At 33.5% G+C, this 18,334-nt stretch overlaps 1 protein-coding gene across 2 annotated transcripts in view; it reads right to left on the bottom strand.

Moving 5' to 3' along the window:
- Positions 1–18,334, bottom strand: part of Mgtor (nuclear basket protein megator) — a 447,637-nt gene that overhangs the window by 342,844 nt on the left and 86,459 nt on the right. For both annotated transcript variants that reach the window (XM_014352167.2, XM_089595083.1), the window contains exon 4: positions 16,951–17,510. In XM_014352167.2, coding sequence (XP_014207653.2) covers positions 16,951–17,510 — 560 coding nt within the window. The remainder of the gene's footprint in view (positions 1–16,950; positions 17,511–18,334) is intronic.

The raw sequence follows: 18,334 nt of genomic DNA, 5'->3' as shown, positions 1-18,334 counted from the left end.
TACTAATCAATAATTACTACTAAAGAAAATTAAAAAGACTAAGAAGATATTTGATGGAAAATTTTTAGGGATATAAAAAAATTTTATAGCTAGTATTAAACTAGCAATAAAATGTGACAAACAATTCCTGCTTAGTGCGTGGTAAAAATTTTAATAAAATTTTCTATTTTCAAAGAGAATAACCAACAAGAACAGAGTTTTATCAAAATTAAAGAATCTCATATACACACTATCGATTCGTCATTTAAAGATTTTGCCACTATTTTTTAAAAGTAATCTTAGGTTTATAAATCACTTGCATCAATATGGAAGTAGAACTTTACCCATGAACAAAGATGGGAGCTATTTTGAATCTTTCGTATATAACAATTTTTCTAATTACATAAGACATAAGTGATGCAAGTTTAACAAATAAATTTTCGATACTTTTTCAACTCACTTTTTTTGAGACAACTATTTGCTTACAGAAATAAATGAGATTAAAAGTTTAACAAAACAAAGCTCAAGAAATATATTTAAGAACTTTTTAGGAGTTTAGGAAAGTTTAGGAAACTTTTTAGAAGCTTAGAGCTGCCAGAATTGTGTTCAAGTATTGTATAAAATTTTTGGGTTGCTTGAAAACAGCTTAACTGTTCGATGAGTCTCTTAATATACCCCCTCCTTGACTTTTTTCCTACCTTGACTACTTTTCTTAGTAACAGGAAATAAAAAAAAATAAATAAAAAGAAAAAAAAATAAAAAATTTAAAAGAATAAATGTAAAAGAAAGACTTAAAGAAAGATACTGTTATTACTGAATGTTAAATAACGATTAATGTCATTTAAGTTTGTTTTCAGCTTCAAATCAAAAACTAAAAACTGTGGACTACAGTCTCACGCTCCTTCACAGGCTGCGGGACAGCAGATAGTCCAACTATTTGTTTGTTTAAGAAAAGATTAAAAGGAAGGAAGAAGTAGAGTGTTGAATATAATATCCAGATTAACTTACCTTTCTATCCGCTAATTATCAGTTCTGACGACCTGCACTTTCTCTTTCCGTCGATTTATGATTATTTATTTTTATATTTATTTATTTGTTATTTATTATTTTATAATAATTTAAATTCCTTTTCCAATTAGTTTTATATCACTTTATTTGATATTACTAGTATACATATAAAATAAAACAGAAAAGGAAAAAATAGACGGAACGTCTGGTTAATCTTATAAAATTAATTATTACGTCTGCACTTGATGAGCGGCAGCGGGCTACTGACTAAAACGCCGCGCAAAGAAATGCACCTTGCACGAAGTTTTAGTTAAACTTCTTTGTCTTACTTGCTATGGGGCCGGTACTTGCTGACTTCATGTGTTTAGGCTTCATGGCTCGCTTCGGTTGTCACTTGACACTTCCAAGAGCCACGAAGTTCACAGTCAGCTTTGTTAGGCGACGACTCTCGTTGAGTATGACTCTGTAAAGAGTCTTAAAATTTTATCATTGGGAATGAAATATAACAGGATAAAATAGAATAAAGATAAAAATTTATTAATTTACGCAAGTCGTCACCTAACAGCCTCCCCTTCTTAAAACTATCACCGTCCTCGGTGAATATATTATATTATATTATTTTATTGGTTTTTTTTTTTTTTTTTTTTTTTTTTTTTTTTTTTTTTTTTTAGTTTATATTTATCTTATAAGTAAACATTTATGAGTTACATAACATAAACATTTTACAATAATCCTTATAGTAATGTAATAAAGTATTAATTTACAGAATTATTATATTTGTTTATTCGGGACTGAGAGAAAGGGAAGGAATGGATTCGTGAATATTACATCTTCTACTTCTCCTTGGCCCCTGATTTTGTGTTGTTAATTACTAGTCTATTAAGTGCATCAAGATTTGCTGACACTCCCATCTCAAGGCATAGTTTATAGTGCCAGTCGTATTTTACCAAGTTGATATTTTCCTGGCATGATGGGCAGATCTTTTTTAATTTCATTTGTGTTTTGCACAGAAGACTGTGCACCTCAAGATGGCATTTGGATATTAAATTTCCACACGATGAATGTGTTATTATTTCACGGTTTTTTGGCGAGTCTTTTTGGGAGTAATTCGCCCCATACATTTTGAGTCCTTTGAGGGCCCTTTCCGTCAATTCTTCGTTACAGTATGTAGCGAAGCTTAGGTATAACTGTCTTCCATCGTCGCGTTTGACATCTAATGGGTAGTAGTTTAAATGGCTCAAAGGGCCAAAGGTCATTAACAACCGGGTGTATTCATCCGGATTCATAATGGCCGGTACCTTAGATACTACTTTTCGTGGAAGTGAGTCATTGTCTTTTGGATCGTTATTTATTTTGATCGTGTTTTCTGTTTTCGGGTTTTTTGTGAATACATTTTTTGGCTGCTGAGTTATGCAATACACTACTATTTGGCGCATGTTTTCTGCCCACTCAGCGGATCCATACGTTATATGAACGGGAACAATATCTTCCCGTGTTTGTTTTTTGGTTGAAAAATGAATATCTTCTATTGGATATTTGTTTTCGAAAAATTCAATAATACAATTTATGTTAATAGGTTTTTTTAAAATGACGCTTATTTTAGTCCCGGTACGATTTACTCTTACAAATCGTAATATTGGACTAAGCTCTTCTTCATTAATTTTTTTAAAGGTTTTGACTTCCTTCGTTGATTCTACATTCTTAGCTGGTGCTTCGATGTTTCGTAAAGATGATTTGTCTTCTATTTCTATGGTCGTTGTATCATTCAAGGTTGCTGCAGCAACTGCTGCATCACATAGTTGGTAATATTCGACCTCGTAGCTGGTGTATGGGACCGAACATGGCTGTTCTTCTAATGATAACATCGGACCAAATTTGTTAAGCGATGTTTCCAATTGGCGCTTGTCAATTGGTTCTTCGGTCATTATGTTTAACCAACGTCCATTTTCCGATATATTGTGGACCTTGACTTTTCTTTTATTTGGCAAGGGGACAGGTGCCGTTGACTTTGCCCAATTCCTCTCGTCCGATACATTCGACAATGAGTCGAATAGCTCCTGTAGCGTTGGCGCTGCATTTAGGTTATCAGCCGCTAACGCTGCCTCCCGTGGTGAAAGGAATGTCACTTCGTAACTTGAGTACCCCATAGCACAGGGTTCCTGTTCGATGGACCTCACTATCCCGAAGTTTTCCAGAATTTTTTTTAGCATTAGCCTACTATAATCCCCCTGCAGCAGTATGCTAAGCTGGGATCCATCAGCCATTGCTTCTATGATATTAGCGTTTTGTTTGTCCATTGTGTGTGTAATTCTGCAAACGTAAATATGATGGATGTTGTGAGGATCATCACTTGATACTGTACATGTATGAGTGTTCTTGTAGTGTACTTCGTGTTGTTATTATTCGTAAGTGATGTATGGAATGCAGATATGAGAATAAAATTAGGTTTATGAAACTATTGGATAATGGGTAGGGAATACATGGATAGATACAATTATTACTTATCATGCTATGCCGAAATATTTGCGTATTTGTAATACAATTGAATTAGTAGTTTTAATACATGCTAAAGCTTAATATTACAAAAGAGGAGAAAAAAAAAAATTTGACAATAGAGTAACATACAGCTAAAATAGAATACAACATGCGCTTTTAAATTTAAAGCTTAATTATTATTATTTTCATAATTATTATATTTATTTATTTATATTTATATTTATATATATATATTTTTTTTATTTTTTTTATTTTTTTATTTTTTTTTTTTTTTTTTTTTTTTTTTTTAAACTAATAATAAACGTACTTCATATAAATCCTAAAGATAAAATGAAAAAAATAAAGTGAAGTTAAGAAGAAGGAATACGTGAAAGAAAAAAATTGATTTTACAAAGCTTAAAGTTAAAATCTTAGAACTAAGTGATGTGTATTCGACGTAGAAGGTGGCTAGTTGAATGGTAGGGTTCAATTATTGGGTTCATTTTCTGCTACTTTTGATCTTCTCTCGTAGATCAACGGTTTTGGTAAGGATTGACTTCGTTTCTGTAGTTTGTGTACAGCGTTGTCTTCTGCATGTAATCACATGTCTGTGGTAGGTCATTAACTCAACTTGTTGTTGACATAATTGGTGAGTCAATTTTCGGTTCATTTTGTATTTTGTACTCCTTTTAATTGGTTCAGCGTACTTTGTGCGATATTCGGGTTCATCGTTCTGCAATGCTAAAATAGCGCTTTTAGGATCCATGTATTTTACATATCCTTGGGATAATCTTCCCCGCCGATCTCTAACGGCATAACAATATTCTAGGGTGCCAAATTGAGAGAAATGATTAAAGAAATCTCTTTCTCTTTTCTTTTCTTCTATATCCCATGGCAGAAGACACATAAGTCTTTTTGGATCAATGTTTGGTGTATCATTGTCGTTTCTTGATGGTGTTGGTGAAGAGATCTTTTCTGCTTGACAAATAGTGGATTTCATCTTAAAAGGAGAAAGTGTTTGAACTTCTTCTCCTGTATTTAGTGTTTCATCAGTTACTTTAGTAAATGAATCACTATTGTATTTGGCGGTTATAGTTCGATGTTCATAACTATGTAAATCCGTGAGTATGTGCATTTCCTTAATATTTCCTTTATTTTCTAATTGTTCGATAACTTCATGTAAAGGTTGGTTTATGTTGACTCTAGTCTTTATTGTTATTTCATATTCGGGGTTCATTGTTCTACCTGGAAGGAAAATAGTATCAATATACTATTGATTTATGAGTCCATTTCCAGTTTTTGGGGTGTATGGCGTGGGAGTATCAAATTCCGTGTCTTCATTATAGGTCTAGCTTTAGATGATTTAGGTATTTTTTGTTTTTCTTCTATTTCAACATACAGTTCAGTTGCTTCGTGTTCATTTGGTTCTTGTTTTATGGTTACTCGGGGTTCTGCGTTCAGGGGGTTGATGGTACGTTTTATAAATTTTTTCGAGACACTACGTTTCATAATCTTCTTGAAACAGCTTCTTGCTTTGCTGATGAGTATTGCTATTATAATCATAATAATAATAGCTTCAAAGACATTTCGTATTAAAGAAAAAAGAGAAGTTTGTTTTTCCTCCAACTTTCGGGTCCGTATTTTCTCCATTTGATTTATTATATTTTGTACATTTAATTCTTCATCTGTCCATGCTTGTTCATTAAAGTTTAATTCTCGAATCGATTTTATAGCGTCATGGAAGTCATCAGTGTCTTTTAAGGGTTCATGCAGTACTGTTAAGTTTAAGTTCACTTCTACCTGATAGATATATTGTATTTGAGTGATAATCTTATGTTCACTGGTTAAGGTTAATCTGTGAGTTTTTCCCGTACATCCATCATTCATTCGTAGAAGACCTATACCTTTTACTCTTTCTTGTTGATCCATTTTATTAGGACAGATAATGTTCAATTGTTCTTCATTGGGTGTTGAGAATAACCATGAACTATCAGCTGGTAAATAAATCCATTGGCTTTCGGTTTTCGGCGTAAACATAATTTCACAGTATTTAAATACTTCTGGTCCAGGTCGTAATAACATAAGAATTTCACATTCGTTCATAGAATAAGGTTCCTTCAGCGGTTCCATAGCCGAGCATATATAACCATATACCGTCTTATCGCATTGGTTAAATGTAACTTCGTTTAGTCGTAAATACGAATTATGGTCTGCTGCTACTGCTAGGTAAGGGTACGACGGTTTTATGTAGGCAGATCCATTTTGTCCAGATTGGGGTATCATGACTGGATGTAGTCTATAAAGATTGTAAGGGGTTCGATCTACGAGTGGCAAATGTAATATTACCATGGTTCTATTTTCTTGATGTACAACATCTAATTTGCTTAGGGTACTTATTTCACCAGCATAAAGGTTTTCTATTGGTGCTACAAATTCTAGATTTCCCGCAAGGTTCTTTACATCCCGGGCTACTGTTCTAAATATATTTGGAGAAAATAGCTTTGGATGTGCTTGACCTCTTTGTAAATCATGCAAGATGTCAATCAGATCTTCATGGGAACGAATAATGTGATCTAGGGTAGCCTCAGTTCTTCTAAGGTATGCTGACAAATGAATCAGATATCTGTCAAGAGTAAAATCCTGTCCTGAAGTCAATATATCAGCAACTTGTTTTAAAATATGCTCATGGCGTTTCGTGGTATTGTATAGTTCTTTGAATGCGGCTGCAAAAATATGGCTATTTTGTTCGTACAATTTAATATATTCTTTTTGATTGGTATCTAAATTGTTGATGTTAGTGTTTATAACGTTAATATCATCTTCTGTGACTAAGCCGTAAAGTCCTTTAGCAATACTCCCAATAATTCCAAAAGGTATCAGTCTTTTTGCTCGTATGCTGGGGGGTGGAATAATGTTATCTCCTGCATGGATTCCCACAGTATTTATTATGTTCAATAGTGTTGCTTTGAGGTTTGTCAATCGCTTTATTTTTAAATTCAAGAGGTCCATTTCCATATACCGAGTGCAATTAGAATAACCAAACTGTACAATACAATATCGAAAAGTTTCGTTTAATCCTTGAGTAGGTGTTTGTTCCAATATGAATTTATTAACATCCAGCCATATCACAATCTTCCAATCGGCTCTCTTAATTTTTGTTATACCGATTCGTTCGTAGTATATTCCAGGGTTTGTTTCAAGTGGTTCTATGCTATAGTTGCCATGATTAGCATAGTTTAAATCTGCGCGGCCTTCGAACGCTATTGTCATTAAGATGGCCAATATAATCTGCATCGTTGTGTTTTTTTCTCTGGAAGACATGTAGAATATGTTTCTTACAAGATATTATTATCGGGGAACTAGCTTTAATTTATCTGTATGTTTGCGTATGGTTTCACCATTGGTTTTTTCAAGTAACACATTATTTCCCTCTAAAACTGTTCTAACCTTTAGGGGTTCATTATAAAAGCGATCAAATTTATGGGAACGCACTTCTTTCTTTACCCAAACGTAATCTCCTGGTTTAACATTTAGAGGCTTTAATTTTTTATCATATCTTGTTTTTGCTTGTACTTTCATCTTTATTTGTTGATTTCCTGCCGCAATTTGCATTTCTTGAAGTCGCCTTATAAGATCTTGTAAATATAGTGGGTATGTTCGTAATCTTTCATCTTTAGGTATCTTCAAGGGCAACCTCGCTACTCTCCCGAATACTAGTTCATAAGGCGTAAAATTTGTAGCTGCATGTACACTCGTGTTATACGTGAAAGCTGCAAATTTTGCTAAGTTGTCCCAGTCATCATATGTTTCAGAGTAAGTTCGTATAAAGTCAGCTAGGGCAGCATGACTTCGCTCTAGTGATCCGTTTGTTTGAGGGTGGTATGCTGATGTAGTTAGATGATTGGTTTTGATGGTTCTCATGAGTTGTTCCAATAAATTAGACATAAATGTAGCATGTCTATCTGATAGAATTGCTCTAGGCGCACCATAAACTAATATTAGATTTTGTACGAGTGCATCGGCAAGAGTGCTTGATCTTAGGTCTGGTACAGGGACTAATATGATATATTTAGTCAAATTACACTGTATGGTCAGCAAATGGCAATTACCATTGGGTGTTATTCTTAATTTACCAACGGTATCGATGGAAACCTTATCGAAAGCTTCAATAGGTGTATCTGTAAGTACCAAGGGCTCTCTTGTTTTTAGTCGTTCAATTTTTTTCTCTTGACACTTGCTGCATTTACGTACATAATTGAGAATATCATTTCTCATTCCGGGCCAATAAAACCGTTCTCTTATTTTCCGGTAAGTTTGGTTTATTCCCTTATGTCCTCCAACAGGGCTGTCATGTAATGTTTGTATTATTTCATTACGTTCTTGGATTTTCAGAAAATCAACCTTACCGTAACAGACAGTAATTTGTATGGGTGTTTTATCAAAAATTGTTAATAACGTTTCTGTTATCAATCCAGGTTCTAATTTGTCTGTAAGATCTCCCCTTCTTGAAATTCGGAAGGTTTTAAGATTTCGTCTCAATAATATTTTTTTGAGCGATTTAAAAGCTTTTGTAAGACTTTCTGAAGATACTAAATCAGTCGACGTTTCATTAATAACGATTGATAGTATATTATGTCCTCCATAAGGTGTTATTAAAATTTGGCCAACTCTTGGTTTCTTCGATTTCAAATAGCTAAAGTCCAGTGCACCTATCGATCTCAACAGCCTTGAGACAGATGTGACTGGTTGACAATCCTTGCTAATAAAATGAACTATATTGTCTCTTTTGTATGTAAGGCAATATCTGGTGGTAATGACATTGTTTACTAGCTTAGCTCCATTTTCATTCTTATAATTATCAGTACTACTGCTACTATCACTAAGACTTACATACACTTTTCCGTGCTGTTGTTTGTATCGATTGATGGGTTGAAAAGAGTATAAGTCCGATAGTAACATGAAATCAGGTGCAATAGTTCGATTCATTGATTTATTTTCATTGCAGTTTATTTGTTTGTTGTTTTCATTTAAGTTATCCGGGGTTTCTTCTGTTATTTGTTGCAAGTCCGGCGCTTTAGATCGTCTGTTTTTTGTAGTAGCAAAAGTACTCGTTTGCGTCGGTGTGCTAGAACTTAAGGGTGTATTTTCCTGAATACGTGGGGTAATTGATAATTTTCCACTTGTCCTATATTTTCTTAAAATTTCTTCTTCATCGAATAGGGGTTCAAGACCTGTTGTACGTCTTGATATATCCGCAATTCTTTCATCTAATACAGAATCATCAAAATTATCAGGATCGTAGGTGTCCATTTCGGTTAATATGTCTTGAATTTCGGGGTCCGGTTTATCTCCATCAGAAAATCTAGTTACTGATAAAAAATCGGCCTGTTCGGGCTCATCATCGTTGTTAGACTTGTCCAAATATTCTTGAAGGCTTTGGTTGAATCTCTTTGTTAACTCTTCTATTTCTTTATAAGTAACTTCATCAGTATTATTTGTCATAGTTTTAGGTTGGTCTTCAAAAACGTCATCATTTGAACTTTCGCTAAGTGAAATTGGTGTAACGGAAATTTCAGTATTTGTCATATCTGAGTCTGAATCAGTATCCGTATTTGGTCTATTTCTGTTTCAGTCAGTTCTTGCCGTAATCCACTTCGTCTAGGGTCATATACTGGTATTTGAGTATCTTCTCTTGACGATTCTTCAGTATCGCTTGGGTCATTTTCGGAGAACATACTTGTTCTTGACGATGCACCAAGGTCAATTATATCTCTAACTGGTAATTGTGTCATTTCCTCATTTTTGGAACTATTATGTTTTATTTCTGTAGTTTCTAAATTCGTATCGCTAGCGTGTGATGTTGAGGCTACTGATTCTGAAAAATTCACTTTTAATGAGCTAGAGTCTTTTGATGTATTTTTAGTGAAATTTCTTAATATATTCGGTTGAGATGTAGATGATTTCTGTGGCTGTGGAAATGTTTTTGTTCGGGTTCTTTGAGCAATCACACTATGATCTAATTTCGGCCGTTCTTTGTTTGTTTTTGAACCAAGGGGTCGTCCAGGACCCTTGATCAACTTAGGTTCATCTGGTTCTGATTTGGTCATGCTTCTTGGTTTTTTTACTCCTATTATTTCCTTCGAGGTTGTTGGCAATGCTTTAGGTTTGATCGTCGTTAATTTGGGTGCTCTTACTGTTCCTTTCTTCTGACTTTGTAATTCTGTTTTCTTCTTTTCCTCTATTTTCTTTCGACCCATCATCATAACTCTTAGTAATGGTAATCCATTGTTTATATTATTTTCTGCATAAAGAAATGGTCCTACTGGGTTTCTAGATAATGCATCAGCGTTGGTATTGAGTCTTCCTGGTTTGTATTTAAAAGTGTATTCATAGTCGGTGAATTTAAACATCCAGCGCATCAAACGCTGACCTGGGTCTTTTCTTGTATGCATCCAATTCAATGGCTCATGATCGGCTACGAGAACGAATTTATTACCTAATAAATACGAACGAAAGTGATGCATTGCATATAGTGCGGCTAGACATTCCTTTTCAGTCGTGGAATAATTTATTTCGGCTTTATTTAAAGTTCTTGAAAGGTAAGCGACAGGATGGTCAAACCCATCTTTTTCCTGACTCAATACCGCTCCAATTGCATAGTCAGATGCATCTGTTGTTAACTTGAATGATTTACTAAAGTCGGGGAATTGTAAAATAGGCTCTTGGCATAGGTGATCCTTTAGTATTTGAAAACTCTTTTCCTGCACTTCAGTCCATTCAAATTTTTCTCCCTTTTTTAATAAATCTGATAATGGTTTAGCTATTTTTGAAAAATCTTTAATAAAGCGTCTATAGTATCCTGCTAGTCCTAAAAATTGTCTAATATTTTTCATAGTTTTTGGTTGAGGAAATTCTCTAACGGCTTGTATCTTTTTAGGGTCTGGTTCAATCCCTCGTTGACTCACTATATGCCCAAGAAATATTACTTCTTTTCGCAAAAATTCAACTTTATCTGGTTGGAGTACCATGTTCGCTGATCTTAACCGATCGAAAAGTAACCTAACTTTACGCTCGTGATCTACTAGATCTTTTGCGTAAATAATAATATCATCTAAATACACTAGCATTTCAACATTCAATAAGCCTCTCAATATGAGATCCATTAGTCGTTGGAACGTGGCAGGTGCGTTTTTCAGGCCTTCGGGCATTCGTCTATATTGGTAATGTCCATGGGGTGTCGTAAATGCTGTTTTATACTTATCATGTTCATCCATGGGGATTTGTTGGAATCCACTTGCCAAATCGAAAACTGAAAAATATACGGCTCCTCCCAACTGGTCCATAATATCTGCGATATTAGGCAATGGATATGCATCACCAATGGTCTTTTTATTAAGTTCTCGGAAATCAATTACTACCCTCCATCTTGGGTTTCCCTGGCTATCAGGTTTTTTAGGGACAATCCAAAGAGGTGAATTATACGGTGATGACGAAGGTTCAATTATTCCATCGTTAAGTTTCTTTGCTACGTGTTCCTCTAAAACTTTTCTATGTACTGGTGGGTGACGATATTGTTTAGTGTTGATCGGGATGTTATTTTCCGTCGGGATTTCGTGTGCGACGAGGTTAGTACACGGTAAAATGTCTCCTGGTAACAAGAAGATTTCTGAGAATTCAGAAATCAATTGATATATTTGGTCTCGTTCTTCCAAGTTTAAATGACCGGTGCGCACGAGTCCATGTAGGTCGTTTATTCTATCTCGTTTATTTTTAACAATTGGTCTTTCATGTTCGCTGCTAGTATCGGGATCAAATTCAGGTGCAATGTATTCGAAAGGTAGGATTTCTCTCGGGTCTATTTCAATCGTTATATCATCCTTATTAGTATTTATTGCCATAATATTACATTGACCCTTCTCATTTTTTACTATTCCTTCTCCTAAATATATGTTATCACACCCTACATCTATTCGCGGTAAGTATCCTTCAGTTAAATTAGTAATAATTAAATTAATTCTTACTATTTGACGTGTTCGAGCCTTAATCGTATATTTAGTTGCTTTACTGGTATTTTTTTGTTCCTCATTAGGGCAATGTTCTTCACTAGGAGTATTTTTATTCTGATCAATGGCATGGGGTTGGTCGACTAATTCATTATTTTCACTGTATATCCCACTTTTATCAGTTTTATTATCAGTGGCCTTCATAAGATTTTCACCTCTTTCTGATAAGATCAATTTATCAAACTCATCTCGAAGATGAAAATCAGCTTTTATGTCTCCAAATTTTTCGTACTTAGGTATATTTGACCTTTCGGGTGGGCCTACAATGTATTCGTCATAAAATTTCTGTTGGTTAATTTTATCCTTAAGGCATTCCGTATCTTTGTTAGTATCAAGGGTTGTAGCTAAAATTTGATTTTCCTGTGCTTGTTTTTTGAGTTTTATGGTTTTTTGTTCTTTTTCATCTCTTTCCAATTGCTCTATTTCCTCAAGAGTTTTTAAAAAAGGGATGGGGTTCATTACGTCATCATCTAGTACTATAGCATCATGATAATATGATAATGTGGCTCGTCGTTCCTTGCAAAAGTTTCGACCCAATAAACCGCCATCTTTGATCGGAAAATCGTTAGGGATCACATGAAAAATTGTAGGTTTTCCTTGTATGGTCATATACGTTGTTCCTTTAGTTAAAACTGGGTGAGGTGTGATTCCAGTAAGGTTAATAATTTCACTAGTCTCTACTCGTGAATATGGGTGTAACTGATCTAATTTAATCAGATTTGTGGCAGCGCCATTATCGAGCATGAGTGTTGTAAAGTGATTTTTCCCTTCTGGGATTGATAACCTTATACTTGTAGGCTCGTCGTCTACGCCAAGTCCCTGGCAGGTACCAATGTGGACGGTTTCAATTCTGTTGCTATTTTCATTACCTGCGCTGAAACATTCGGTGTAGGGGTTGAATTCTGTCTTTGGGGGCTCACCTCCGAACGACGATTGGGGTGAGCCGCCTGAGAGTTTAAATGATGCGGCAAACGATCGCCTCCTGGTTGGTATTGATTTTGAAAGTTCTGATTCTGATAGTTAGGATTAAAACTTTGTTGATTATAACTATTATAATTATTATTTCGGGAATACCTATTGTAATTCTGACCTCTGCCTCGGTATCCTTGATTATTACCAGGATTAAAATTAGCATTCCTTTGAGTGTAATAATTATTAGGATTTTCGTTATTATATCGTCCGAAATTATTCTGATAATAATTAGAATTTCTCGATTGATTTTGAAAATTCCAATTTCTTCCCTGATTCTGATAATTTTTACAGTAATTCTGTCCATTATTTTGTTGTTGATATTGTCTATTGTAATTTTGATAATTATTATACTGCCTATCAGCGTGATTATTCTCATTGTCGATTTGTTGTTCATTAACTTGTGCCACTTGATGTGATGAGAATGGCTGATCGGGATACCTATTCTGCTGTTGATATGAGTTGGTTAAATTATTTCTAAAGTCACTACGAGGTAGTCCTTGATATCGCGTATCCGGAATTATACCCGCTCTCATTCGGCTCTCCAATCTCAACGCGTAATCGAAGGCGTCGGCTAGAGAAGCAGGTTCTTTCGCATCTACCTGCTGGCTTATCATAGGTGCTAGTCCTTTTATGAACATGTCTAACGCCATGTCTTTTATAGGGGTCATCATATGTGCGTTGTATGTATTGCCTTTATCTTCCATCAAGGCTTTTTCAGCACCGCTTAGCAGTAGGTTTACATAATCATAATATTCACCAACCGATTGGCCTTGTCGTTGGCGCCCTTTCTGTAGCTGAGTTTGATAGTAAGCAACGGTTTTTCCTGTTGCATATCTTTTTTTTAAATGGGTTATAAATGCTTCAAGATTTTCGAAATCTTGGCCACTTACGCTTATGCGTGCGGCACCTCGTAGATTTTGCAATACTGCTCTTTTATATAAATCTTTTTGATCATCTCTGACCCAGCTTTCTCCATTTCTAACATCTTGTATATAATCCTTCAGTGGAATATTTTTCCCATCGAATATAGGGATGGATTTAATCGCATGCTGAAATGAGAAGTTGGCATTGAGAGACTCCATCAGCGCTTCGGCTACTGTGATATCGGCATCATCGTTTCCATTGACCATTTTTTTAGTTGTATAATACCTTACAAGCGGTTTTTTTCTTCTCTTTTTTTTTTTTCTTTATTGTTTGAACCTTTTTTATTTTAAATTTTTTTTTTTATTCTTTATGTGTGTAATACTAACAAAAAAAAAAAAAAAAAAAATTATACTACTATTTTGTTTTGTTTCTTTGTTTTGGAAAAATATTCTATCAAATCCTTGACATTTATCGCAGAAGACATAAGAAATAAAGAAAGAATTGTTTATATATATATATATATATATATATCTGTGTATTTATTCGTGTGTGGATGTGTATGTGTTTAATGTGAGCGTTTGCTTAACGCATGCAAGTGCAATAAGTTTGCTTTAATTTTTATAGGTATACGATAAGTGTACTATGTGTATGCCCAAAAACTAAAGTGAGAGAGTGTAATCAAGCACGCTTATATGATATCATCTGCTTTAAGCCAGGGAGTATACGGCGCAGGGATTTCTAATGTGGCATGTGTAGCTATACATACAAATTGCTACGCGAGCATCAGCTAGTGCGCGGTGTAATATTGAAGGGCTCTTTCTGTATGAGAGTATCTGACTTAACTTAACACTTTTTCCTCTTTAAGCAAGAATGGGCTCGACGGTCACGGTTTAAATACCGTATTAATAATTTTTTTTTTATATATTCGTATGTATATGAGTAATCTCCTGCCTATGCGTTTATATGTTCTTGAGTGCCTTTAAGAAACTCTTTTTTCGCGAAAGCAATTAATTCATCAAATTGTGTATTTAATCGAATTTTAAAATTATCGCATTTCCGCTGAACATTAATTTCTGAATTATAAAAATTATTTTTCTGAAACGTACTTACTACTTGTTTTTCGATTTTTTTGTTTTTTGATAAATTACTGTTTAATGTATCACAGTTATAGTAATTTTGTAACTGATTATTAATAAAATCTAATTTTTTTTCTAGAACGTTTTTTTCTCTTACAAGCTCCTGCATAAACAATTTTCTACCACTTCTCTTACCTTTTTTATTACTCGCAAAATTATTCGTTGGCGGTTTCATGAAATATTATTTTATAAACAATCGTGGGTATATAAGTGAAATCATTAATTATATTAAATCTTTACTCCGTTTTTTAAGAATTATTCTTCTACTAACACTATTACGTGCAAATATGTCTGTGTGTATGTATTTGTTATTTTGATAGACCGCTTTAAGTAGCAGATCTAGGGTAAAGAGTGTCCGCTATTTCAGCAGGACTAATGGGGATGAACCGCTCTGGTTAGCAGATTCAGGGTAGGAAGAGAAAGACCGCTCTGGTTAGCAGATCTTGGGTATAGAATGTCCGCTATTTCAGCAGGACAAGAGGGATGAACCGCTCTGGTTAGCAGATTCAGGGTAGGAACAGTGTATTTGTTCTGTCTTGTAAGCGTGTAGTATAAGAGGTCACTATTTCTTCTTATTTTTCTATTATCATTTAAAACACATTATTATACTATTACTTATTTATTTTTTTGTTATTTTAACGACAGTTAACTCTTATTTATTTTTCCGTTTATTTATTAATGTAGTATTACATTTATTATTTTCTTTTTTTTTTTTTTTTTTTTTTTTTTACTTTATTTATTTATTTATTTTATTTATTTATTTATTTTTTTTTTATTTAGTTATAACGAAATATCGCATATACCATGCTATCCGCAAAAGCACAGCATGTACGCGTCCGCGCACAGTGTACTATATGGGGTATTACGCGTCATTCATTAACATGCTTCATTGAATGGTGTTTGGTGTTTCTTAAGGAAAAATAGTAATAAGAGAATATATAATAAACAAACAAATAATTAGAGACCATAAACCACGCTCTGCTACCAATTTTGTTAAATAACGATTAATGTCATTTAAGTTTGTTTTCAGCTTCAAATCAAAAACTAAAAACTGTGGACTACAGTCTCACGCTCCTTCACAGGCTGCGGGACAGCAGATAGTCCAACTATTTGTTTGTTTAAGAAAAGATTAAAAGGAAGGAAGAAGTAGAGTGTTGAATATAATATCCAGATTAACTTACCTTTCTATCCGCTAATTATCAGTTCTGACGACCTGCACTTTCTCTTTCCGTCGATTTATGATTATTTATTTTTATATTTATTTATTTGTTATTTATTATTTTATAATAATTTAAATTCCTTTTCCAATTAGTTTTATATCACTTTATTTGATATTACTAGTATACATATAAAATAAAACAGAAAAGGAAAAAATAGACGGAACGTCTGGTTAATCTTATAAAATTAATTATTACGTCTGCACTTGATGAGCGGCAGCGGGCTACTGACTAAAACGCCGCGCAAAGAAATGCACCTTGCACGAAGTTTTAGTTAAACTTCTTTGTCTTACTTGCTATGGGGCCGGTACTTGCTGACTTCATGTGTTTAGGCTTCATGGCTCGCTTCGGTTGTCACTTGACACTTCCAAGAGCCACGAAGTTCACAGTCAGCTTTGTTAGGCGACGACTCTCGTTGAGTATGACTCTGTAAAGAGTCTTAAAATTTTATCATTGGGAATGAAATATAACAGGATAAAATAGAATAAAGATAAAAATTTATTAATTTACGCAAGTCGTCACCTAACACTGAAATTGTCGTAAGTGAGGTCTTAACTTATAAATATGTAATTAAAGTATATCATTCGTAGGTTTTCTAGGTTCAGCCCCAGGACTTTTTTTGCTGTTTTCTTACTAAAGTATGTGTGCAATATCAGTAATTTTTCATACTAATAATGTGGTTTAATCTTCAGAACAGAAATAAAATATCATTTTTTTTTTATGACAGAAGTAAAAGAGTACGGTTAAGTTAAACATTCTACCATCATGAAATTTAGACTAGTGTTTTTTAATCTTGGTAGTCATTCTACTATTATGATGTATTGCTTTATTTACTAAAAAAATTATTACCTAACTTTTGTACAAATAGGTTACATGATACAACAGTACCGGATATTTTAGCTGACTCGAAGAGTACGGTAAGTTACGGAATAACTGTTTGTTGAACATCTAAAGTTTGATATTCTTTTTACGGTTTTTAAAAATTTCGGCACATATGATTTTGGACATAAACATAGCCGGGTTCAAGAATGTGATTGATCTTACCTAATATATTAAGAAAATATATAATGTAAGTAACGAAGTAATTTGTTCAAATATTTTTGGAATTTAGTGTTTATAAAGAATGCATTGAATTATTTAATAAATAAACATAAAAATAAATGTTGTCACACTTTGTAAATTTCCATTTCATACATGGTAAAAAAACAAGTGAATGATAAAAAAAATGTAAGTTACCTTGTTTAAAACTTTGTATCAAGTTATTAGCATCGTTCAGTTCTTTTGATAACTCATTAATCATTTTCTGTTGATGAAGTATTTCCTGAGTGTGATCAATGCTATTTTGACTGAATTTCGACTCCAAGTTCCCATATTTTTCAGTAGCGTGATCTAACAGATTTTTCAATTCTTTAACAGCATTACTATAATCATTGGCTTTAGATTCAGCCTCTTCCATCATTCCTTTGTAGAGATCAGCTAATCTTGTTTGAGCTGATACTTCTTCTCTGTATGACGCATGCATTGATAGTTCATGGTTTCTTTGATCGTCAAGTTTCTTAGTTAATTCCTCAGAACGCCTTTGCAATGACGAATTACATTCACGTAACTGTTCAAGTGATTCAATAGTTATTTTCAATTCTTCCTCACATTGACTCAACTTTGTTTGAAAAATTAGTACACGAGAAGATGACTCCGATCTTACATTGTGCAACTCATTCGTTTTTTTTGTTAGTTCTTCTTCAAGGCTAGAAATTTGTTGAGAAAAAAGAATCCGTTCTTGTTCTACACGTTTTTCCCTGAAAATAATCGACACTCATCAAGTTTAAAACTGTACAATAAATTGTAGTACAATAACGTAACATATAACGTTGGAATGTGATATTTCTATTATTAAGAATAAATTATAAGTGTCAATTTGTACTTAACATATATTTTTTTTACAAGAAACTTATGGCTAATAAGCCATTCAACAACTTTGAAAGAGCATATTCATCATAGGGTTCGCTCAGATAAGTTGTCCAGAAAAAAAGGGTCTTAAACTTATCAGGTGTAAAAAAGTTTTTTTAACTTAATAATGTGATCAGATATTCTGTAGTATTACTATTACTATCCAGACAAATAAGTAATACAATAAAAATATGAAGTAATTCAACGAACACACTTACTTAGCCGTGAATAACGAAGTTGACCAGAAAAACAGAGTGATTGGTCTCAGAAAAAACTGGTTTCTTACATTAAAAAAAGCTAAAATCATTTCATGGAAAAGTTCTTCATACAGTCAACTTAAATTTATGATCTGTTTTAAATAAAATAATTATAACATTTAAACCTATGACCAAGTTCACATAATTCGTTTGCTAAGTTGAAAATCTGGTTGTCATTAATGTGTACTAAACATAGGACGTATTAAACATAGATTTTCTTCACTATACCCAATTAAAATCTATAAAAATTAGATTTATAATTATTTTTGGTGCTTAATCTACTATGATTCTACTTTCATAACTTTTGAGGTCATAACGCATAAAGTCTACAAATTACTCATAAAAGCTTAAGGAAAAATATTGATGTTGTAGTGCAAACAAAACTTACGTAGGAAAAGTTTTCTTATCCTATAGAT

The sequence above is a fragment of the Copidosoma floridanum genome, unplaced genomic scaffold (genome assembly GCF_036245765.1).
Source record: "Copidosoma floridanum isolate Cflo_tuat_1 unplaced genomic scaffold, Cflo_Japanese_pri ptg000024l, whole genome shotgun sequence".
Classification (NCBI taxonomy): Eukaryota; Metazoa; Arthropoda; class Insecta; order Hymenoptera; family Encyrtidae; genus Copidosoma; species Copidosoma floridanum.
This window is presented reverse-complemented; position numbering and strand designations above follow the sequence as displayed.